General features: G+C 41.6%; 1 protein-coding gene across 2 annotated transcripts in view; it reads left to right on the forward strand.

Annotated features, from left to right (window-relative positions):
• Positions 1-26,022, forward strand: part of LOC311234926 (E3 ubiquitin-protein ligase TRIM8-like) — a 64,625-nt gene that overhangs the window by 32,408 nt on the left and 6,195 nt on the right. For both annotated transcript variants that reach the window (XM_084322204.1, XM_084322205.1), the window contains exons 3-5: positions 3,595-3,690; positions 24,383-24,616; positions 25,046-25,077. In XM_084322204.1, coding sequence (XP_084178330.1) covers positions 3,595-3,690; positions 24,383-24,616; positions 25,046-25,077 — 362 coding nt within the window. The remainder of the gene's footprint in view (positions 1-3,594; positions 3,691-24,382; positions 24,617-25,045; positions 25,078-26,022) is intronic.

Genomic DNA, 26,022 nt, shown 5'->3' on the forward strand with positions numbered 1-26,022 from the left:
TTAACAAATTATTTTAGTTTATCAGAACCCCATATTACTCCATCAATCAATGATCAAACCATTCAAGTAAATAACAAAGAAGAATATCATCAAATACAAGCTATGACATTAAGTTTGTTCAAAACCTTTTTGTCACAGTCAAGAGGGGCAGAACTAACAACTGTGAGCTGCAAAGAACGCGTGGGACAGATGTAGCAGATGTTACAAAAACAAATAGATGCACACAACCTTGCAGAGGCCATACATCCAACTAATGGAAGATAGTTTAATTAACTTTAATTAACAGATTGCAGAATGGGTACAGTACAGTACAGCTCAATACACACAATTGTTAAGGGGATGCAGACCAGAGAAAGACTTTCGACTTGTTTACATCAGGGTCCCCCATTTTCAATTCGTAATTAAATTGCTATTATGTGTCTGCATGAACACACAACTGTAACTGTACTAAAAAATAACAAAATAAGGGTTGTCTCAGTTCACAACTATATTGGTCAAGTTTTGGGTGGGACTTGTTTGCGTCCCTACAGCTTCTTATTCAATTGAGCGAGATACTCGGTTATGTCACACAGCCAGTTTGCATCTGACAGTTCAGACAATATTTCTTCAACCCTTTGTTACCTATTCCGCCTGGATCTTTTTTGTATTTTGGGCTGTACAATTGTCAAAGAATGTCTGAGGAGTAAGTGCTTTTGGCTTTTTTCCTTTGTTACTTCATCAATACCTCAGATGTTCAACATACATGTGTAAGAATGTGTAATAACTAAGGCTGTCAAAGTTAAAGCTTTATTAACGCATTAACCCACAATTATTTTAACGCCGCTATTTTTTAACCCAAGATTAATGTTTAAAAAAAAAAAAAAAAAAAAATTTTTTTACCAGAGCTCTTTGGGGGCCACATCAAATGACGTGGCGGGCCACATTTGGCCCGCGGGCCATGAGTTTAACACCTATGCTATACATTATCCCTTACGTAGTGTGGTAGTGAAAGGTTAACCTTCTGTAGTGTGGTAGTGAAAGGGTTAATAAACTGTTAAAATGTTGGGTCTGCATACCACGTAGAACTATAAGAAGAGGATTGGTCAGTGTTGTCACAAAAACACAAAAATAAATGGCTTCCCCATTATCAAAGTAGTGCCGCTGAATAACCTCAGTGAGGACGTCAGGGCTGCACGCGTCCTCCTCATATCATTATGTCCGCGATAGGCGGAATCCATCCGAGGACATAATGCATTCGGTAGCATCTGTGTGTGGGTGGTGAATCTGCGCAATATCTCGCAAACCATAGGGTGGATCAGCCTGTGCTTTGGTGCAGAAAGTTCCAGAGGCACAAGGATGAGCGTGTGGGAATTAGGGCTGACCTTCGAAGCTTTTTCTGGCAATCGAAGCTTCGGGGCCGAGCTTCGATTTTAATTTCGAAGCTTCGGGATTCTTTTTTTTTAATTTTTTTTTAATATATATATATTTTTTATTGTTATTTTTTTTATCTTATGTTGTGGGACTTGTACAGCACTTTGGTAAACTTTGTTGTTTTTAAATGTGCTCTATAAATAAAGTGGATTGGATTAATTAATTAAGTAGCCCCTTTCGTGACTGTGACGCAGCCAACAAGGTTTCACTCGGCTGCGCTGCCTGGGTGCAGTGGGGCTGCTCTCACAGCCAACGACATGACATTACATAATTATGTTGCAACCTTCGTCTATCAAGCAAACAATTATATAAATATTTATATGTAGTTGATAGAGACAAAGGCAGAATTCGACTTAATTAAGCACGTTTTATTAAGACATATTTTTATATGGGTCGGGACACTTTAAAAAAGCAGCACAATGAACACAAATCTGTCTGACATAGTCTTAAATAACAAACGGCATTGCTTCGCTTCTTCGTCGACATGTCTGCTGCACATGTCCTTGTTGTTTTCAACACAGATAATCTCCACGTGCTTGTTGTAGAGAGGTGGAGTCGAGGCGCCGCTTACTTTCGTTTCATTGGAATGGAGGCGGGAAGGCGCCGCTTACTTTAGTTTCATTGGCATGGAGGCGCAAGATTTTGGAGGCAAAAAATATAGAAATAAATTAATGAATTAAAAAATTTATTATTATTATTTTTTTTTTTACTTCGATTATTTTTTTTATGTTTGAAGCTTGTGCCATCGAACGAAGCTTCGAAGATTCGAAGTATTTAAGACAGCCCTAGTGGGAATATAAAAAAATGTCAGGGAATTAATTTCCAGCATTCTTCATTGACTTTCATCTAGTCCTTTTGTGTAGTTGTGGACGGTACACCTTTTTTTTAGAGGGCAAGGCCTAAAATAAAAAATTGTTTGGTTCCGGTTGCCGACCGACCCTGCCGATTTTTTTTTTTTTTTTTTACAATAACGTTTCATAAAAATCTTAGTCAAACCTTTAGTATTATGGATATTAAACATGCTGGCAGAGTACATGCATCCATGTTGTCGTGGACATTTTAATTAAATAAAGAAATTCCCTATCCATAGTCGCCGTGGGAAAATAAAATAAAAAATAAAATAAATTCCCTACCTACCCATGGCCTTAACTGACAACCAACAGGAACCAAACAATATTTTCTTTATGCCCAACAACAACGGCCTCAAATGCTGCCCCCGAGACTACTGCAGGGGGTCAGCAGCACAGAGACGGTGCACTACTAGAGACAGTTGGCCACTCCCTCGCCTCCATCCCAGCATGCTTTGCGGTTGTAGCTAAATGTGTGGTTCTAGTTGTTTTATAAGATGTTGAATAGTTGTGTTGCAAAATGTTATAATTGTGTGGTTTATTGTTTCTTTCCATGTTTAGCTTTACACTTGAGACCAGGGTAAATCACATAGATATTTCCACCTCTTTTTCAAGTGGACCCTGGTCAAGAAGGCAGCTTACAGAAAATGTTCACATATAGAACAACATTAAAACAAACACAAATAAAAACAAGACAGTGAGAGCACACAAATACAAATCACATTTCAATGAAAACAGACTATATTAAAAACATGATCACTCCATGGCAAGAAGGTGTTCAATTATTTCTTTAAAATGATCAATTCCAATGAGGGACTCTAGCTTTAAACCAAAAGGCCACAAGAGACGACATATAGCGTAATACTGTTTACATGCCATATGTCTTTCATTCATTGGGGGGAACTATGTATGACCCACTATAGCATGCTGCTGACATAATGTGCTCCAATGAGCACCCGTTCTAGTTATAGCTGGGATTCTGGAGAAGGTTGCAGACGCCGTAGTGACTGAAAAATACCAGTCAGGTCTCCTGAGGTCATAGTAAAGGCCAGGGTTATGTTTGAGTCTGTGTGTATGGCCATGTTTCTTAATAGTGTATGTATTTGTGCTTTGTATGCACTGTGTATTGTTTGTGTGTGCCCCATATTGCTCAGTAGTACATGCTTGCAAGCATGTTAGTTCATATTGTGTGTTAATGCATAAGCACCCACACACTGTTTAATTTATGATTTTAATATTTTCATGTAGACAAAGCGTTGAATAAATGTATCTCTCTCTCTCTCTCTCTCTCTCTCTCTCTCTCTCTCTCTCTCTCTCTCTCTCTCTCTCTCTCCAGAGCTTATTGTTGAGGCAGCAGGGTAGGTTGGACGGTCGTGTTCAGAACATCGATGAGCAGCTCAGTAAGCTGGAGTCAGACAAGTCACTGGTCAAGGTACAGTACACACACACACACACACACACACACACACACACACACACACACACACACACACACACACACACACACACATTAATATTATGTGGGGGCGACAGTGGCTCGGGAGGTAGAGCAGTCCTCTGGTCATCCGGAGGTTCCTGGTTAGATTCCCGCTCCGCCCGGGCAGCGTGTCGAAGTGTCCTTGAGCAAGACACTTAACCCCTAACTGCTCCCGATGAGCAGGTTGGCACCTTGCATGGTTGCCTCTAGGGATGTCCCGATCACATTTTTTTGCTCCCGATCATGTGATTTTGAGTATCTACCGATACCGATTTTCCCCCGATCCGATCAAAAAAAAGTAATTTTTTAATTTATTTATTTTTATTCAACAAACATGACCATGTTCACGTCTTAAACTCATACTGAGGCCTTAGTTTTGGTTTTAAATTGCATATCATCATTCATTTATTTATTGTCACACAGAGCAGAAGAATTTTGCCAAAACAAACCAATAGTATCCAGCTGCAGAACGGCAGACCAGCCACACTCTCAGACCCAAACGCATTTCCTTTGATTTAATTATACATCAAATGATTTATGTCAAGGATTGCAATGCCTCGCTTGAATGAAGTTAACTTTTCACCTGGATAACGTCAATTCCCTGATTAGGAAAGATTCGTTTTCGGCTTGAAATTATTATGTTTCTGTCTACATTTATTTAGACTAACATTATTTAAATATTGAGTGCAACTGTGGTGGATTACGTAATTCGGTGAGTTGGAACTATCTATGGGTTGGCGCCGGGTCCCCACGGACATTTTAGCGTGTGGCACCTTCAGCTCCGGTCACGTTAGGAGGAGTTCATAACATCAACAAGCAGCGCGAAAGCGGCAATAGTCCCGGTTGGAGTTAGTAAAACACAGTTGTATGTTAGCCTTCTTGGATGTTGAATAAACGCCTATCATTGTCTTTAAACACCCCGCCTCTCAGACTCCCATTTCCTCCTCTGCTACAGTAGCTAGTAGCTACGGTGACATTTCATTGACTGTACAGTATTAGCTTGCGGGCTGCGTCTATGGTACTATGACTATGCGTGCACCTCATGGTACCAAAGCACCTCAAAGGCGCTTAAAACAAAATTACAAACATCACAAAACAAACTGGTCAGACTACTACTTGACCTGAACCCCAGAACCCCTGCCCACTTTGCCAACCTAGGATGGCTTAGAGTAGACGACAGAGTACAGCAACTTGCAATGGGCCTGGTCTACAAGATACACTATACGACCGGGGTGCCCATGTACATGTCAAAATACTTCCCAAAGGTCAGTGAATACCACAACCACTACACCAGAGGAAGCTCAACAAATCATGTTAAACCCAGATTCGGCTCAAACAAGGGACTAAACACGTTTCGCAATTATGCCACAACAATGTGGAACGCCCTACCCAAAGCTGTAAAGGAATGTGAATCCCTGCCCACATTCAAAACCGCTCTTAAAGAGCACCTACGGGAGGCTGCAATTTGAAACTGGCCACCGTAAATGCCCAAAACCCCCACCACCTCCTAATAGACAGTCTCCTCACCACCGCATGTATATATTCCCTCCCCGCCGTATGTATATTTCCCTCCCACCCACCACCCCCTCCTAATGTACAGTCCCCTCCCCATCATATGTATATACGCTGTCAGGATCCAGGGGTAACAGTACTGTATATTTGAATACCGTTATGTCACAAATGTATCAGTACTAAATACCTATATGTCCCTATGCCATAAATGTCATGTATGTTGTGTATGTCATAAATGTCTATATGAATTGAAAATGGGGGACCCTGATGGAAACAAGACAAATGTCTTTCTCAGGTCTGCATCCCCTTAACAATTGTATGTATTGAGCCGTACTGTATTGTACCCATTCTGCAATCTGTTAAATAAAGTTTTCATTCATTCATTCATTCATTCGGGCTACCATAGTTAAAACGTGCGTTGTGTTTACAAACTGCTAACGCTATGGCAAGATGTGTGTAGGCCTATGTAATGTTAATGGCTATGTTTTTAAAGTCGTAATGAAGATTGATTTATATTGTGCGTGCCATTTTTACACAAACTGACTGCAGCCAGTGGCTGCAGTGCTGCTGCTGCTGCTGCTGCTGCCTGCAGCCAGTGCAGAACACCGGCTCCGCCAAATGAATTTTTTTATTTGCGCGTCATCTGAACCGTACGATACACAGACGCTCCATTACCGGATAAATATATATATATAATTAGTAAACTGTCGGGGGCATTAAGTGCCCCCCTTAACTGATTTTCGAGGGCATTTTGTCCATTTTCAAGGGCATTATGCCCCAAGCCCCCGTTAATTTCGAACCCTGATTCAGGGTGAATGTAATGTGAGAAATTGGGATAAAAAAATAAATAAAAATGTTTGAGAAAAAGGTCTGAGAGTGTGGCTGATCTGCCGTTCTGCAGCTGGATACTATTGGTTTGTTTTGGCAAAATTCTTCTGCTCTGTGTGACAATAAACAATAAATCCCGTTTATTTTTATTTATTTTTGTCGATCCCGATCTTCGGAAAATCACGTGATCAGCCCCGATCACGTGATCGGGACATCCCTAGTTGCCTCCGCCATCGGTGTGTGGATGTGTGAGTGAATGGGTAAAATGTGAGGAACAAATTGTAAAGCGCTTTGGATTTACCATTTATTAAGATCTTATTCAGGATCAGGATACTACAATATTCCATCTTTGAGTTACATCATATCCTGTTTCCGGAGTGATAAACCCAAATATAATGGCTGGGATATGCCCCATATTAGCCGGGATGCCGAGCAAGGTTCTCTTTGAAACATTCGCTCGATGTCTCATTATGGGGTACGCCTCTCTGCGTCAGGGGGAGGGACATTCTCTCCCCACGTATAAGGCTGACACAGCCTCACAAGGCCGTTCAAAAACCCTCTTCTCGCTTCACTCAGAAAGCATCTTTCTCGACACGACTGCCTAGCTTAACCTTTCAAAGACTGAGCTAACTGCTCGAACGCCGGGCAGTGCACTAGCTTCCGAGTCGCGGAGTGAATCCTGTATTCTCACCACAGAATTCGAGGTTTGAGAGAGAAACATACACTATCTTTAGCACACCGGCTAACATTAGCATATACTTTTGGTTAGCCTGTCCCCAAACAGTGACCATAAGCATGTTAGCCTGTCCCCAAACAGTGACCATACGCATGTTAGCTACCAGGGAGCTCCACAAATCATGTTCAACCCAGATTCGGCTCAAACAAGGGACTAAACACATTTCGCAATTATGCAACAACAATGTGGAACGCCCTACCCACAGCTGTAATAAGCTGTAAATGTGAATCACTACCCACCTTCAAAACCTCTCTAAAAGAGCACCTACAGGAGACTGCAATTCGAAACTGGCCCCTGTAAATGTCCAAACTCAACCCCCTCCAATGTACAGTTGAGCTCTACTGTATTATACCCATTCTGCAATCTGTTAATACAATTTTCAATCAATCAAGCAACAGGCGAGCAACCACACTGGCTGACTGTTACCTGTTCACTAATATAGCCTGTGTATACTGTAGGTGTTGTTAACTAGCATTAGCTGTGTGTTAGTCTGTGGCTCAGGCCCCACTCCTCAATTAGCCCGCTATGTGTTGTCGAAGCTGAAGGCGCCGGTGGTTAGCACACCAGCCACACTGGCAAATAATCCTGCACCTGCAGCAAAGCTCCCACCACAGGTATGCTCTTGTGGGGGCAAGATTTCAGCCATGGACACCCCAGTGTGCACGACTTGTCCCGGGCTACCCCGCATCCAGACAGCAGTAGATTCACCTGGCTTATGTGAGCACTGTAGCCGCTTTATTATCAAGAGTCTACGCTGCAGACTAGCACACCAAGCTAACTGTAGCCGTCAGGACCCGTTGCTGGCCAGTGGCCACAGATCCTATGGAATATGCCGACTCCGCCACACCAGGCACGAGTTGGGGAGAGACTCCCCAGACACAAATATCATATAACAGTTATGAATTACAATGAATTACAATTACAATTATTACAATGATGGATTAAAAACAATTACATGATTCAGTACATAGGTCAAGTGCAATGCCTTTAAACTCCATGACTGACGGTGACGGGAATGCTCCGAGCTTTAGAGTCTGTTGCAGGGTATTCCATGTGTATGGAGCATCGTAGGAGAAGGCAGACTTTCCAAGCTCAGACTGAACTCGAGGCACCCTGAGCACAAGCCGATCATTCAAACGAGTTTCGTAGGTGACAGCACTCCAGACCAACAAAGATGTAATATAAGGTGGAAGTTTGCCAATAATTGCTTTGTAGATAAAAAGATACCCATGATAACTACCGTAATTCCTCTAATAGTAACCCCGGCTTGTATTTGTTTCAACTGTAGCGGGTACCAGGCTTGTATTAGGAGGAGGCCTGTATAAGAGGGAGGCCTATATTTCAAATTTTCAAACGGATCATAATGAATAAATCAACATTTTGTGTCAGTTTGAACCCAGTAAAATGTACTGGGTTCATTTATTGAAACCAAGTACTGTATGAAATAGTAAACAGTGCAATTACAGGTGGTCACTGGTCATTTCAACGTTTTCAAAGTGAAATCAAGTAACTAGCTCAGTATGCAGCTCAGTATATTAGTAACCCGGCTTGTATTAGGAGGCCGGCTTATAATTGCTTAGTTCAAGAGCGCACCCGGCCATTAATAGAGACCCGGCTTGTATTTGAGACCCGGTTACTATTAGAGGAATTACGGTATGTCGCAACGAGAGAGATGGCCAGCCTACTGTACCTTCTCATACAAAAGACAATGATTAATATCATATTTGTCACCCGTAATAAATCTTAGGGCGGAGTGGTAGGCAGGATACAAAGGCCTTAATGTAGACACAGACGTATGCCTGTAAATTACATCACCGTAGCCTGTACAATTATTTTCCTACAGAACATAGGAAAACTAGCGCGGTTACGGTACAAGAAACCAATCTTTTGCCGTAATTTAGTAGCTAGGTTATCTATAGGTTCACAATAGCTTCCTGAACAGTATCCGCAATGCAGTAGATCAGTGGTTCTCAAACTTTTTACACCAAGTACCACCTGAGAACGTAGCTGGCTCTCCAAGTACCACCAGGCCGACGTTAAAATACAGTCTATTCAGCTATGCACAGTTCACGCAGGAGGCAAATGTATTCCTAATACCATTATTTATTGTTAACTTTTGTCAGACACAGCCACAATGTACAAAGGGGTAGCACACAACTCACATAAGCAGGGCCGGACTGGGGAAATAATTCAGGCTGGGAAATATAGTGTGAAATATAGCCCCAGTCAGGCCACTTTCTAAATGGGGGTCCCCCACCAGGAATTATTTTGTTACAAAGACTTAATTTCCTGCATTCTGGTGCAGGATTCTTTTAATTTTTACCATTTAAATTCCAGTGTTTGTGATGGGCATCACAAATTATTGTAAAAAAACAACAACACATATTCAATACATTTTCGAATTGTAACCCTTTAAATGCCAGTTTTTATGATGGCATCACAAATTATTGTAAAAAAAAAACACAAAAAGTAAAATATTTTCAATATATCAAATGCAAAGTAAATTTTTCTGGGGGGGATTATTACAGGCTATGCATGTGTCAATGATTAGCAACAACACAGATTTCGATGGATTTTTTGTAATGTCAGATTTACCAACAACTCTTTTCAGAAAAGTGGGAGTATTTCATTTTTTATCTGACATTACAAAAAATCTAAAAATAAAAATGGTTATGATCAGGGCTGAAGTTGAATAAAAGATTTATGACTGTTTAGACTGCATTACTCTCTGTCACATTGATCTCCTGGTTGTTCCCCACTTAGGTTATCTAACTATCGCGCCACCACAACTAGAAACACTGGCCTGGCCTGCTTCTAAGTTCAGTGGCCTGACTGCACAATATTGTTTTAGTTTTTTTTTATTATAATATTTATTTTTATTAAATGTTTTCCAGTACCACCAAGTACCACTAGTGGTACGCGTACCACAGTTTGAGAACCACTGCAGTAGATAACTGTATCATCTGCATACAGATGAGCCAGACAACCTGCTAGTGTTGAAAGACTAGAAACAATATCATTAATATAGATTGTAAAGAGGACCGGCCCCAATACCGAACCGACCAATGCTAGCTAGACTTTTCAAAAGCAAGTGATGGTCTACTCTGTATCAAACACTTTTGAGAGGTCTACAAAGAGAACTGCACAATGCTTCCCATTATACAGGGCTGAAATAATGTCATTAGTGACCAAAGTAACAGCTGTAATAGTACTATGATCCAAGTAGGTCTCTCAGAGAGAGAGAGAAAGAGAGGAGTGGTCCGACGATGACTCTTCTGGTTCGTCTCACGTTCTCCTTTTCGAGGGGAGAGGATGATGACGATACCTCCTTTTAGGGATGGGCGATTAATCGATTTTATCGATTCATTCGAATGAATGATTTAGGACGATTTTCAAAAATTTAAATTTATTTTACAAAAAGTGATGCTTGGTGAAAGTTAGATTTGCACTTTATTAATCCCAATAGGGAAATTCATTCTTGTTTGATGATCAAGAGGCACCTTTTATTTGTTTTAAGTGAAGTTTGGTGAAAAAGCAAGTTATTGCACTATTAATACCAATAGGGACATTCATCTTCGTTTGATCAAGAGTAACCTTTTATAAATATATATATACGTATATATAGTATAATCTTTTTAAGTGAAGATTGGTGAAAGTTAGGTTTGCACTTCAATCCCAATGGGGAAATTCATCTTGGTTTGATAAGTTTTGTGTTAAATAAAAACAAAGCTTATTTGAATGATTTCCTTGGCGTTTCTAGTTTTTAAGAGAAAAAGATCGATGTAAATCGGATGTGGTGTGAAAAAATCTGAGATTTTATTTTTAGGCCATATTGCCCAGTCCTACCTCCTTTACCTCCTCACTCCGGGCTTCACAGACACTCCAGAGCAGAGGATAGCGGGGCACCAACCCCGCCCACCCGCGGCTTGGACCCGCATGATGTGTGCAGACATGCAGCTGATGTGCTGGGCATTCCGTGGTCCGCGGTACGGACAGAGACGACTTCCTCCCATTATGAAGGAAGAAGTCTCCCCAGGGCTAAACGGGCAGCTAAACAGCTCCTACCGATTTTTCCTGAACGTTTGGAAGAGATTTCCTGCTGCTACGAGAAACCGTTCTCTGCCATTAACCCTATCCAGGGAGCGGCTTTCAACTCTGTGAATATGAAGGAGAAAGGTCTCTACGCCCAGTTGAACCCTTGGTGGCCTCTCACCTACACCCGAATCAAAGGACGTCGATGTCCTCCTCTGGCCCCACCCTGCCCTCCAAGGCCAACCGCCTGCAGGCCTCTATATCACAAAGAGCCTACAGGTCAGTTGCCATGACGGCCCTCAATGCTTCATCTGTACTCCTAGCATACCAAGCTGAGTTACAGGAGCAGATGACCACTTCGCCACAGTCGGAGCTGTGGGAAGACATTTGTCAACCTCTCAGACCTGTCCGACAAGGAGGGGGAGGCCCTGCAGCTCCGTCTTCCAAGGAAGATGCAGATCGAGCTTACAGCTTGCCGGACCTTTACGCAAACAGTGGCACAACCAGCCTGCACAGCCTTCAAGGTCCCAGCCCACAAGGGGCTTCCAACGTTAAGTCACATCCCTCGGTCTGGTCCCTTCACACCGTGGTTATCACCGTGGCTGAGTTACTGTGGAGTGCACGATTGTGCTTCAACAGTGGAGGCACCCGTCATTCCTGACACAGGGGATGCCAATGGGCACACTGCTTGTCAGGAAGGTTATTACAACAGATGCATCACTGTTCGGGTTGTGGGGCCACCCCGTGAAGGCAGAACTGTTGAGTATTGAGACCTTGCATTCAGTCCACCCACATAAACTGCCTGTAACTCTTGGCAGTGGCCCTGGCACCATTCATTAGTAAAGTACTTGAAAAGATAGTTTCAGTTCAAATTAATTCCTTTCTTGAAGAAAACAACATCTTAGAAGAATTTCAATCGGGGTTCAGAAAATATCATAGCACTGAATCTGCCCTCACCAAAATAATCAGTGACCTCAGACTAAACTCTGACGAGAATAAGGTCTCCGTCCTTATCCTGCTAGATCTCAGTGCAGCATTCGATACAATCGATCATGATATTTCAATCAATCGTCTTTAAAACCTTGTCGGTTTCTCAGACTATGTGCTAAGCTGGTTTAAAACATACATCAGAGGGGCGCTCCAGTAGCACACCATGTACCGCGCTGCGTCGCGGATCGGCCGACCCGAGTTCGATTCCCGGACCCGCCGTTATTTGCTGAATGTCTTCCCCTGCTCTCTCTCCCGTTTCACCCTCACTGTATCTGTCGGTCATGTCTGACCAGGAAAAGCGATAAACGCTAAAAAATAAATCTTTAAAAAAAAACATATATCAGAGGGAGGAAGTTCTATGTTAAACTAGGAGGCCACATGTCTGAGATATATGACAACAACTATGGGGTTGCACAAGGGAGTTGCCTACTGTAGGTCCCTTACTCTTCTCCCTTTACATGTTACCACTGGGTGATATCATCAGAGAACATAATGTAGGTTTCCATAGCTATGCGGATGATATACAACTGTACATATCTGCGGAACCAAATGATACAGCTAATAACTCCATTACCGACTGCTTATTGGCAATAAATAACTGAATGAGTAAGAACTTCCTGAAATTAAATGAGAACAAAACTGAAATTCGAATTATCGGCCTCAAAACAAAAAAAGAAACATTAATAAAGAACCTGGGAGGACTAACCCCTTGGATAAAATCTGAGGTCACAAGCCTTGGGTTTATCATAGATTCAGAACTGAACTTCAATTCTCATGTTAACAAAGTGACCAAAACATCGTTCTTTCATCTCAGAAATATAGCAAAAGTACGACCATTTATTAATCAAAACGATGCTGAGAAGCTAATTCATGCATTCATATCTAGCCGGTTAGACTACTGTAATGCACTTTTCACAGGTCTCCCTAAGAAAACCACAGAGAGGCTTCAGCTAATCCAAAACTCTGCAGCCCGACTGCTAACCAGAACCAAAAGGAGAGAGCACATTAGTCGAGTCTTAGCTGCTTTACACTGGCTTCCTGTAACATTTAGAATTGACTTCAAGGTCCTTCTCCTTACATACAAATCTCTAAATGGACAGGGACCTAGCTACATCGCCAACACTCTAATAAATTACAGGCCAGCAAGAACACTGCGATCATCAGCTGCTGGACTACTAGAGGCTCCCAGAAGCAGTCAAAAGAGGATCGGTAATGCAGCCTTTATCAACTATGCCCCAAAACTATGGAACAAACTACCCCAAAACATCAGGGAAGCCAACTCGCTAGATATCTTCAAAAGACAGCTTAAAACCTATCTCTTTGCTCAGGCATTTAAATGAAACATCAGGGATATCTTGACACAAATTGTACTTTACCTGCATTATTCTTATTCTGCCTACTTTTATACACTTCCTATACAATTAAAAAAATCCACATCAAATTCATGTGTCATTTCTATGCTAATTTTATCTCACTACCTCTTATGCACTGTAACTTTAAGAGCGCTGCTCTATTGTAAGTCAAAACTGAACTTTGTAAAGAAACTCAAAGTTGAGAGCGATGCACTGCTCTGTTAAGTTGTGAGCGACACACTGCTCTGTTGTTCTATAAGGTAATTTAGAACTGAACTTTGTAAAAACACTCAAAGTGTTAAGAGTGATGCACTGCTCTAATGTTATGAGCGATGCTCTGTTCAGTTGTAAATGTTATTGTATATTTTTATTGAACTATTTTATCACACCTTTTACTCTTGTCTATTTTATTTTATTATTTTATTACTGAATGAAACCGTAAACAGAGAGGCCTATTGGGATGCTAGATCCTAATGTGAAACACTGATTCACCTTACCTTGCTACCTCTCTATCTTTTTTATGCTCGCTTATGCCTGTATTTTTTACTGCTGTGAAGCACTTTGAACTGCAATTTCTGTATGAAAAGTGCTATACAAATAAAGTTTATTATTATTATTACTGAAACACTTCCTTCCCCATATAGAGGGTCACCATGTCCTCATCAGGTTCAGACAATACCACAGTGGTAGCATTATGTCAACAGGCAAGAGGGGCTACATCCCCCACACTGGCTCACAAACTGATTCTGTGAAGCAGCACATCACACATCTTCTGCATACAGACCCTCATCTGCACCTTTGTTTAAACTGCTTATATTTCTATATTCAGATTTAATTGTATTGCCTATATGTATGTATGTCTTTCTTCTATTCTCCTGGCCATACCTGTACCTCCCCACCCCCATGCTGCTATGACGCCCCCCAAATTTCCACAGGGGAATTAATTAAGGAATATGTTATCCGGCAGTGCAGAATCAGGGGGCAGATCTGCTCTCCGGGGGCAACCCTCAATACGTAGACTGGAGACTCCATCCAGAGGTGGTCAGACCTAGATTTGGGTTTGTTATGGTTGACCCCAACTAGACCTTTTGTGCCTCGAAGGAGAACACTCTGTAAATCAGGAAGGCACCGATGGGGATATATATGTTGGCCTCCGGTCCTGCTGTATGCCTTTCCCCCTTTTGGCTCTGATCTCTCCCACTCTAGCCAGAGTGCGAGAGAGGGGCTTATCCCTAATCCCGATAGCTCCATATTGGCCAGAGAAACGTTGGCTGGCAGGGATCATTCAGCTTCTCTGCGGACAGCCGTGGCCCCTCCCCTTACACAGGGACCTTCTCTCATCGGCACAGGGGGAGATTTTTCATCCTCACCCAGAACAACTGGCACTCTGGGCTTGGCCCGTGAGAGGCTGAATGTGAAGGCGGTCGGACCTCCCCAGAATCTTTTATAGCAACCATTCGGAACGCTAGAGCCTCGTCCACGAGAACACTTTACAAATGATGGCGTGTGTGTATGTGGTGTGTGAAATCACAGGCGGTGCCTTTTCAGCGTTCTGTACCTAATGATTCTGTCTTTCCTTTGGGACAAGCGTGAACGCCTTCTTCCACTGTCGAGGTGTAGCTGGCTGCCATTTCAGTGTGCTGTGTAGGTCTTGTAGACATGGCTGTGGGGCAGCATCCCCTTATTGGTTGTTCGGTTGTGTTTAATCAGGCATATCTCAAGGTACACTAGCTAAAAACAGCCCTACTGTTGGCTCTGGCACCTGCTAACAGTGCTAAGCGAGCCAGTGATATTCATGCATTTTCGGTGCACCCTGAATGTATTCAGTTTGCCCCAGGGGATGCAAAGTTGGTTACTACACTCCTAATCCAGCATTCGTAGCCAAGAATCCCAACATGGTGTGTCTTTCCCTCGAGTTGGCAGCATTCCACCGCTCCCTCCTTTCTACTCCTTGGAGCAGCAGCTATTACATGTCCAGTTAAGGCACTGCATATTCACATGGACAAGACCAAGGGTTTTAGGAAGGCGGATGTATATATATATATATATATATATATATATATATATATATATATATTAAGGCTGTCAAATATATCGCGTTAACTCCCGATTCTATTAATGCCACTAATTTTTTTAACTCAAGATTAACACTTTGACTGCCTAAAAACGCTTTACAGCGTCATTGCTGGCCATGCTAAAGTTGCCGGGGGACGCTGTACAGCGTCCTTATATCAATATTTCAAAAATCTGGAATCGGATTCATATTCCCCCTCCGCTGGCCTGATATCCACCAGCAGGACCCACTGAGCTCTCTGGCGGTTCAGGAGCGCCATCTGGTGGCCGATCGGCGCAACCGCTTAACAGGAAGCGCAGTAGAGGTTTTGCTGGTCGGCCCTATTACTTCCGGCCACTCGGTATAGGTTCCGGCACTCTAGCTCGTCACTCTACATAGCGATCGATTGCCAATAACTCGATAAACAACATGATTTGGACGTATATACCATTATACAAGCTGGAGATGGACCGGGTAATAATATATCCCATAATGATAAAATTTCTACTCGACGATGATCGCCCAACGGCGCGCGGAGACTGGGGTGAGTTTCAGCGTGTAACGTTACCATCTTCGATACTAACTGCTTTTATCAACATTTGACCCACATTAGATGATTGGTATAACGCTGCCCACGGAATTATAAACGCCCCCTCGCCCATCCGGTCAACATCAGATGACGTGTAGTAACTTCTAGAAGTACGTCTAGTTGGAATTTTTTATATCGCGCTGATTGCCATCAAACTGTATTTCATCATCAATATAATGCATTTGGGGCTATATATCACGTTCTGGAGAAAGTTGCAGAAAGAGATGAAAACATACTTATACATTAGACCATACTTTACTATGAATATGTGAATGAAAAAGTTTAACGTTGCTACACAATGAACAATACATATAGGACTTTGAATGGGCCCTAATAATGGCAATGTAGCAATAGAATTTAAAAAGTTATAGCCCTGCAAAGAAGGGGACTTTCTCCATAGACAAATAGCGCTGGCAATCTATGGTATATCATTAATTTAACCCAAGGCAACCAAAGTGTTAACTAAAAAAAAAAAAAAAAAAAATTTTTTTTTTTTTTTTTTTTTTATACTATACTTCACTCAGGTGTATTATTGATGCTCTCATTGATACTATGTTTGTTTCTGAAGTGTGTGTGTGTGTGTGTGTGTGTGTGTGTGTGTGTGTGTGTGTGTGTGTGTGTGTGTGTGTGTGTGTGTGTGTGTGTGTGTGTGTGTGTGTGTGTGTGTGTGTGTGTGTGTGTGTGAGTGAGATATAGAGAGAGAGGGGGGTGAGAGAGATGAGGAAGGGGCAAAAGAGAAAAAGAGCTGGGAGAGTGTGTGTGTGAGGGAGAGAGGGGGGTGTGTGATTAATCAGCCCTTGTGTGTGTGAATGTAACAAGTTCATAACGTTTTCTTTCCCCTATTATTTCATGCACACTTTATTCATTGTTTTAAATTATTATTTTCTTTTAAGTTATTTTGTGCATCACTCTGTTTTGAATTTGATGCAAATTTGCAATGCATGAGGGTCATCCTTTTGTGTTAAATGGCTGCACAAAGCAAGCATTTGTTGACTCGCATGTTGATAAGAGTATTAAAACTTGGAACTTGAAAAAGATCTGTTTAAGGTAAAAAAAAAATAAAAAAAAAAATGCGATTAATTTGCGATTAATCGCGAGTTAACTATGGACAATCATGCGATTAATCGAGTTAAATATTTTAATCGTTTGACAGCACTAATATATATATATATATATATATTCTTATTAATTTATATATTTAATTTATACATGACTATTTTATTTTTCATTATTCTGATTTAACTGATGGTCTTGTCATTGTCGTTATTATTATTATTATTATTATTATTATTATTATTATTATTATTATTATTATTATTATTATTATTACTACTGTTATTGTCCTGTGATGTCTTGTTTATTAGTATTGTTATTGTATTGTATTGTCTTGTTTCATGTTGAAAAGGGAAAATAAAGAAACTGTGAAAAAAAAAAAAAAGGAAGGCGGATCAGTTGTTTATGTCCCGGGTTAAGCCTCATACAGGTAAGGCCATCACTAAACAACGTCTCATTCCATTGGATAGTGGGAGCTAGTGTTTTTAGCCTACAGCAGCAAGGGGCTTCAAGCTCCTGTTGACCTGCGTGTGCACTCGGCCAGAGGAATGGCAATGTCCTGGGCCCTGTTTAAGGGCGTCTCTATGCAGGACATATGTACTGTAGGGTGGCTAATTGGGCCTTATCACATACCTTCGCAAGGTTTTTATGAGCTGGATGTCACTGCACCATCTTTGGCGCATACCGTGTCCAGTGTGAGCTCCACAGAGGGTTGGTCACATGGCAGTTGGTCATCAAGATAAACAATACAGGGGTAAATATATCCTTATAGTGAGATACCGAGAACAAATGTTTGAAAGAGAACTTAAAGGTTATTATCGTAACCGCAGTTCTCTGATAACACGAGTGAGGCATCTCACCAGACCACCCTCCTTGTGTGAAGTGAAAAAGAGGTGTGTTTATTTTGAATGGCCTTGTGATGCTGCATTAGCCATATATATGGCAGAGGATGTCCCTCCTCCAGACGCAGTACCCCATAGTGAGCTGTCTCACTCGTGTTATCAGAGAACCTGGGTTACGATGGTAACCTAAAGTTATTATAGTTAACTCAAACTAAAAACTAAAATTAGGTGTGTTTATTTATTAATATAATTAATACAAATAAAAATGTACTAACTGAAGCTATATGGTGTGCTTACAAAACTAAATAAAATACAGAAATATACAGAAAATGTCTTTAGCTTCAGTCTGTCAACTTGGTCAGATTTTTCATCACAACAAGCGTGACGAGGCATTGGTGCATTATGTTAATTGTGAGACTGAAACCAGCAAACCCACTCTAGAATAGAAACTAAACTCAATTGAAAACAAAACAAAAACAACGAGTAAACGAATGAAAAATGCCAAACTATGATAAACCTGATACCGAGGCATGTAAACACCATGCTGGTTTTGTGGTGAGTTTGAGCTCTGTTTCCATAGTAATACTTGCATTATTCTGTTTTCTCACACAGGCATATACTGTAACATTGGGTAATGGGGATTTGCATGCATCTAAACCATATATTCTGTTGTGGTGTGGGGGTGGTGTGATTTTAAGCAGCCACACCTGTCTTGGGTTTAGTTAATTGGGCCCAGGAGCAGGTGTGGCTGTGCACCTGTTGTGCATCAGAGCAATCAGACAGGTTAAACACCCCCCCCCCCCACACACACACACACACAGAGAGAGAGAGCCTTTGTCATGACCGCATGCTCCATCTGCTCTGGCTTGTAACATCTTGCCACCTCTCTTCAATAAACTGGTCTGCTGTTTGTACCGTCCTGCGTCTATGTGTCTGAGAGCCCAGACAAAATGTCAATCTAGAGTGACGTGAAAGTCGCATGACTGTTCGGACTGGGGTCACGTTGAAAATGATCAGAAAATGGCCCAAATCAAAATGGAAAAGATCAGATTCTGTGTGATTTGTGTTCAAGTTTTGTTTTATTTGTCACATATAAGGTACATACATTATAGTGAAATGCTTGGTTCTGTATGACCCTCCTGAGATTGTGCTTCATACAGTAAGACCAGATACTAAACAAAATATACAAAACTAAAGTACAAAATGCAAAAATTAGGTAGAGAGGTCGTACAAATCTTTTAGTAATAAATAGATTAAAATATGGTGTAGTGTTAAAAAGTGTTTAAAGTGTTGTAAGCTATTTAATGTGTTCTATATTATTATTGAGGCTGACATTATTCGGTGGAGCGTGCCCTCTTGGGGTTTTTGACTTGGGGAAGAGTTGGGGCGCGCACCTGTCTCAGGTCGGGCCGTTGTGTTATTGGAGAGGAGAAGGAGAGGATTAAAGGAAAAACCGTTATGTTGATGATCTCATTTCCTTGTGTAAGCTGTGATTCAGGTTCGTGTACAATGGGGGTGGGGTCTCAGTGCCTTAACCCCTGGGATAGTGCGTGCGGGGACGAAAGAACGTGCAAGGAGGAGTGGACGCACTTTCTCGGGGGGAGGACGTATGTAAACTAGAAATAATCAGTCGCAGTCAACCAGTACCTGCTAACGGGTCGGACCCTTTAGCTCAATTGGTTGACACGGCGGCTGCCTGTGGAGCAGGAGAGCATGAGTTTAAATCTCTCGTCACAGTGTCTGAAGTGAATGTGTGCTGCATGTGGGTGTTTGAATGTAGAATGTTGTTCACACAATGTTGCTCTGCAGTCTGAACGTAGCCTATGGTGGGGTGTGGCAGGAACCACTGACACAGTCAGTGATGGAAACAAATCCCATCCAAACGCCTTCTACACACCTGGCAAAGCAGAAAGAAACCACTTCAGATCCCCCAAATAATAAGTGAAAGATAAAGATCAAGACTTTTAAATGCCAACCTAGGATGCCAACCAATGCTCTTGGTTCTCCCACTGATTTTTTAAAGTAAAGAGTATGCTTCTCTCAAATGCTTTTGAGCCTGTAAAGACCTCGGAAGTACTTGATATTATTATGAGCCTCAAAAACTCTTCTTCTTCTTCTTCTTCTGGCCATGATGAAATTCCAGCCTCTTTGATCCAAAAGGTTGCATTTTCAATTATTGATTATCATTCTTTTTTTCCCATGTCCCTTGAATCAGGCACTATCCCTCAAATCTTCAAAGTTGCCAAGGTTATACCGCTGTTTAAAGCTGATGACCCCTCTGTATTCTCAAACTATCGTCCTATATCGATACTAGGGCTGTCTTAAATACTTCGAAGCTTCGAAGCTTCGTTCGATGGCACAAGCTTCGAACATTAAAAAAATAATCGAAGTAAAAAAAAAAAAAAAAAAAATCTAATTTTTTTAGAAAAACACGTGCGTGCGTGCGTGGGGCCGGGGGACAAATACACTGGAGGAAAGTAACCCAGCTCAGCACTGCCCAAATTATATCATCACTATTGCCTGTTTGAAGGATATCATCCTTCACAACAGCGATCCACCTTGAATTAAATCACACAGCAGAGTGAAACCTTGTCACAGTCATGAAAGGGGCTACTTAATTCATTAATCCAATCCACTTTATTTATAGAGCACATTTAAAAACAACAGTTTACAAAAGTGCTGTACAAGTCCCACAACATAAGATACATACATAAATAAAATTTAAAAAAAATCCCGAAGCTTCGAATTAAAATCGAAGCTCGGCCCCGAAGCTTCGATTGCCAAAAAAAGCTTCGAAGGTCAGCCCTAATCGATACTACCTTGTTTTTCTAGAATTCTTGAAAAGCTGGTATACAGTAGAATCATTGTTGGCATCTACTGTAGATGCCAACAATATCCTGTTCGAACATCAGTACGGCTTTAGAAAAAAATACTCAACATATATGGCTCTTTTACACCTCAGAGAAAAAATTACCACTGCACTGGAGAATTTCTTTTTCTTAGATTCATCAAAGGCTTTCGACACAGTGAATCATGACATTTTATTATCAAAATTGTCATGTTATGGTTTAAAAAAAAAAAAAGGTTTTACAATGGGTTGATAATTACTTAAACAACAGAGCAATTTGTAGTTTTCAATGGTAATCGATCACAGCTGGCTGTACTAAAATGTGGTGTTCCACAAGGGACCCTTGTTGTTTTTGATTTATGTGAATGATCTTGCACATGAATCACGTTTATTGTCACCTATATTATTAGCTGATGACACAAATCTCTTTGTCACTGACAATAATTTTGATTCCCTTATTGATAAAGCAAATTCTGGACTCATTAATTGTTCCTATTCGTTTCAGTTCACTCAATGTCAAAAAAATCTAACTTCATTATTTTTAGAAATAATAACACAAATTAGACAGAACCAAGATTTGTATCAATAACAATGAACTTGCACAAGTTTCATCTGTGAAGTTCTTAGGTGTCAATATCGATGAGAAACTCAGTTTTTACTGTGGGTCTGTGCTGTACTCAGATCAGCTTCTCTCTGCTATCCTGGCACGGTTCGGTGTGGGACACAGTCCTTTGTTGATGTAATTGCTCAAGCCAGGGAAGGTCTGTGCTGTACTCAGATCAGTTTCTACTGTGGGTCTGTTCTGTACTCAAATTACTTTCTACCGCTGTGCACTGTGGGAAAGTGGAAGGCGGGGGGGGGGGGGGGGGGGGGGCAGCCATTTGTGTCTGAGCAGCTCTGAACACAGCTGGTGAATTGGAGTGGAAAATAAGATAATGTTCAGATATAAATGCATTTTGCGAAAGAGCTTGTCACACTAATGCTGGCCTTTAACAGTACTACCTCTGGAGCAAACCGTGTCAGTTCAATTAGAATACTTATGTGAAATATTACTTATTTCATTCCTGTATAGTTTTTTTAAGTGGTAACAACCTATGTAATATAGAGGCTGTGTTGAGAGAATGCAAAATACATTAGGAAACAGACAATGCTGCTGCTGTGTGTGTGTAGTATGTGGGCGTATATGACTGTGTTAAGTGTGCGTGTGCATGTGGGTGTGCATGCATTCAAGGGTGTAGGTTTGGGGGGGACACTTTAAGCAGAGAGTATGACGAAACCTTGAGCGTCAAACACTTCATTTCCTGCATTTTGGTTTACTTTTCGGCACCGATTTGTACCTTTTCTGCATCAATATATGGTGTAAAATGTCTTTATGTAAAGGAAAAGACCCGCGGAATGTAATGGAATATAATGCAGTAAGGCTCTCAGTCAGGCATTCTGTATTGCTTTGAAATATTTATTCTCCTGTATTATATTATATAGTTACAGTTAAGAAGATATATATAAGGGGAGCTCCAGTAGCTCACCACGTACCTCGAGCGCTATTTCGGCGCCGGGGACAACCGTGCTCGTCACGGATCTGGGGTTTAGCGAGTTCGAATCCCGGACTGCAGCCGTGCCTTTCCCAGAGTGTCTTCCCCCCCATCTGAACCCTTTCAGCCTGTTTCTGTCGGTCATCCTTGACCAGAATAAATGCGATAAACGTATAAAAGAGCCAGGGGAATGGCCAAAGTTTAAAAAAAAAAAAAGATATATATAAGATATATAAATGTTTTGACCCCATTATCTTTTGAGGAGGGGGTTGTCTTTTCATATATATATATTTCAGATTATATATTAGATTAGATTTAGATTGGATTATTAAATTATATATTGTAACTATATTTATTGTAGGGCAAATATAACTGAGAGGGCATACATACCTTCATATCGCACCTTGTTGCCCACATGCACATGTCCAGAGTTAATTATATATATAAATAAACATATGCTGTGTTCCTGGGTCTTAGAAAGGCGTTTGACACTGTCAACCATCAAGTACTTTTGGCAAAGTTGTCTCGTTTCAATTTCTCTGCAGATACAATTCAATGGTTTAAGTCTTACCTAACAAACAGAAAACAATGTGTCATGGTTGATGGTGTCAAATCTCCTTATCTTGACAATCCAGTCGGTGTGCCGCAGGGATCGATCCTTGGGCCATTACTGTTTTCCCTATACATCAATGACCTGCCGGACATATGCCCTGACTTCAATGTACAGATGTATGCTGACGACGCAGTCATTTTTGTACATGGTAAAAAAAACTGACCTGATCTCATGTAACCTCTCAAATGCAATGAACAAGGTCCAACACTGGTTGCAACAGTTGATGCTGCAAAAACGTATCTTCATTGCATGATATTCTCACACATTGAATACTGCTTCACAAACTGGTCATTTGCTGGTGTCACTGTCATGAAACACATCGAACAGCTTTATCATAGAGCCATCAAGGTATTTGCCAGGAAACCATTGGCATACCACCATTGCAATATTTTGAAACAATATAGCTTTTTGAGCTTTGAAAATTTCAAAGTCTTAAAAAGCTCTTGTTTCATCTACAAATGCCTACATGGACTAGCTCCCCCTCCTGTACAGGAATTCATCTACAAAAAAAGAAACACTGGACTCTGCACCAGGTCAGACACCACGTTTGGCCAAAACGTCCTGTCCATAAAAGGCAGTCAAACATGGAACAGTCTCCCCATTTCCATAAGGGAAAGCCCCACCCTTGCTTCTTTTAGAGGGCAACAAAAAAAATGGCTGAAGACCAACCAGTCATGTGAACACATCTAGCCACTAGTATTTCTGTGTATTGCTGTTATGTATTTGTACATTTTTTTACTGTTTTTATGTGTCCTGTTTTTATGTATTTGTACATTTCTTACTGTTTCTATGAGTGCTGTTTTTATGTTTGGGGACAACGGATGGAAATTAGCCTCATGCTAAATCCGGCCATTTTTACACTCCAGTGTTAATTAATTTTGCATTGTCCCTGTTATGTACCATGAGCTTGATCACTCCTGTGTCACTGGGCATGCAGGTGAGGGCTGATAATTAGCTAATTGCTGCTGATTGGTTACCTGCTGGCAGGTTAAAACCAGTCTCTGAGACACACATGCACTCTGTCTGTGGCTAGAGGAGTGTGTGTTAACAGAGAGTTGTCACGTTCTCTCATTCTTTGTTCTTTAGTTTGTACCAGTAATTCATTGTTAGAGTAGTATTTTGAGTTAAACACGGGTTTTGGTGTCGGTTTGCACATAGGTTGCGTCCTTTTGAGCCAGGGTCGTAACAGTCCCGTCCAAATAAACAAATAAAATAAAATAAATATTGATTTGTTATATTGTTTACATTGCTTTTTTACTACCTGTACCCCCCCCCCCTCTCCCATGCTGCTATGATGCCTGAATTTCCCCCAAGGGGATCAATAAAGGAATATCTTATTTTATATTAGCTATATTTTTTGAGGGGGACACATTTACCTCTTCTCAATATTGAGGGGGACATGTCCCCTGCAACCCAACCCTAAAGCTACACGTGTGTGTGTGTGTGTGTGTGTGTGTGTGTGTGTGTGTGTGTGTGTGTGTGTGTGTGTGTGTGTGTGTGTGTGTGTGTGTGTGTGTGTGTGTGTGTGTGTGTGTGTGTGTGTGTGTGTGTGTGTGTGTGTGTGTGTGTGTGTGTGTGTGTGTGTGTGTGTGTAGGTGTGTGTGTGTGTGTGTGTGTGTGTAATGCCTGCACGTTTCTCACATCCATCTCCGTTCTCCTCTCTCCAGGATGCAGTGAGTGAGCTGAAGGAGCGCGTCAGAGCTCAGTACCGACGCATGCAGACGCTGCTGGAGGAGGACCTGAACGAGGCCGTGCAGCTTCTGGACAGCACTCACAGCACGTACCGCCAGAAGAACTCCCATCAGGCACTGCAGCTGAAGGAGAGGCGTCAGGAGGCGGACAAGCTCCTCAGCTCAGCGCAGATCTTCCACCAGCGAGCGGAGAACATTAACTTCATGAAGGTCAGAATCCACACATAATCACTTAAAAACCCTTTCACTGCCACGCGACCGTCGGTTGTGTGATAGTAAAGGGTTAACCTTCTGTCGTGTGGCAGTGAAAGGGTTAACCGGCTGTCGTGTGGCAGTGAAACGGTTAACCTGCTGTGTATTGTCGCGGTGAAAGGGTTAACCGTTTGGTAGTGCGGCAGTGAAAGGGTTAACACAAGTGCATTTAGGTTACACGCGCGCGTGCGCGACCCACATACAAGAGCATGCCCGTATGTACGTACGCACACACGCACACACACACAGAAAAACACAGACATTAACTGCAACCAAACACTGATTCCTCCGCCTCTATTGGTCACGTTGCTGGTCTTGTGGGTGGGCGGTTCAAAGAGCAGATGGAGAGCCTGATTAACTCGTGTTTAATATGGTTGTCTTTTTCAGAACACAAAGCCTTACCAGCTGTTAATGGAGAGGTAAGAATTTCACTTCATGAAACTGAAACCGTTTAGCTCCACCTTACAGTGGGTAGGGTGGCGCAGTCACTGGGAAATAACATTTAAAAATTGTTGTATTAATTATGTGATTTACAAATCATAAGGGGCAACAGTTTTTCATCAGAGGGATTTCCAAATGAGTTTTACTCACACGTCCGCTCTTAGGTTTATTACTGGTGACAGATATGATACTCACCATTGTGTCCTGTATGATAGGGTGGGTTGGCCTTCTCTTACAAAAAAGTGCAACAAACACTGGTATTTATTTATTTTTAAAGCCCTTATTGGTAAACAACCTGTTTATATCTCTTCACTGTTAGATTGGAATATTGGAACCTATTCAACTCGATCGAATGACTGGATGGTTCTTAGGGTTCCTCAGATTTGTTCTGATCTAGGGAAGTCAGCTTTTTCCTTTGATGCCTCTAACTCATGGAATGTCCTTCAACTCTCTCTGAAATTGGAGGTTCTCCCTCCCCTCGGTATGTTTAACTTATGATTTCAGACCATTGTGTGACTACCTGTAACTGTTTTAGCTGATCTTTAAAAATTATTTAAAAAAAATTATTTTTACTCTGTGAATATTGCTTGTATTACAGTATGTACTGTTTACATTTTGTACAATCGTCGTTTCTGTAAATGAGGGAAACCTCAGAAGCTTACGATTTTAAATAAAGGTTGAAAGGTTGGCGACACTGTGGAGTGGAAGGACTTCAATGTTAAACCTTGGCCACGGATGACAATATCTCTTCAAAAGCAGAAATAATCGGGGCGCCCGAGTGGCGAACCACGTAATGCGCTGCGTCGCAACACGGCCGACCCGGGTTCGATTCCCGGACCCGGCGTTCTTTGCCGAATGTCTTCCCCTGCTCTGTCTCCCATTCCTCCTCTCTCTCTCTCTCTCTCTCTCTCTCTCTCTCTCTA

This window comes from Notolepis coatsorum, assembly GCF_963971535.1.
Source record: "Notolepis coatsorum genome assembly, chromosome: 9".
Classification (NCBI taxonomy): domain Eukaryota; kingdom Metazoa; phylum Chordata; class Actinopteri; order Aulopiformes; family Paralepididae; genus Notolepis; species Notolepis coatsorum.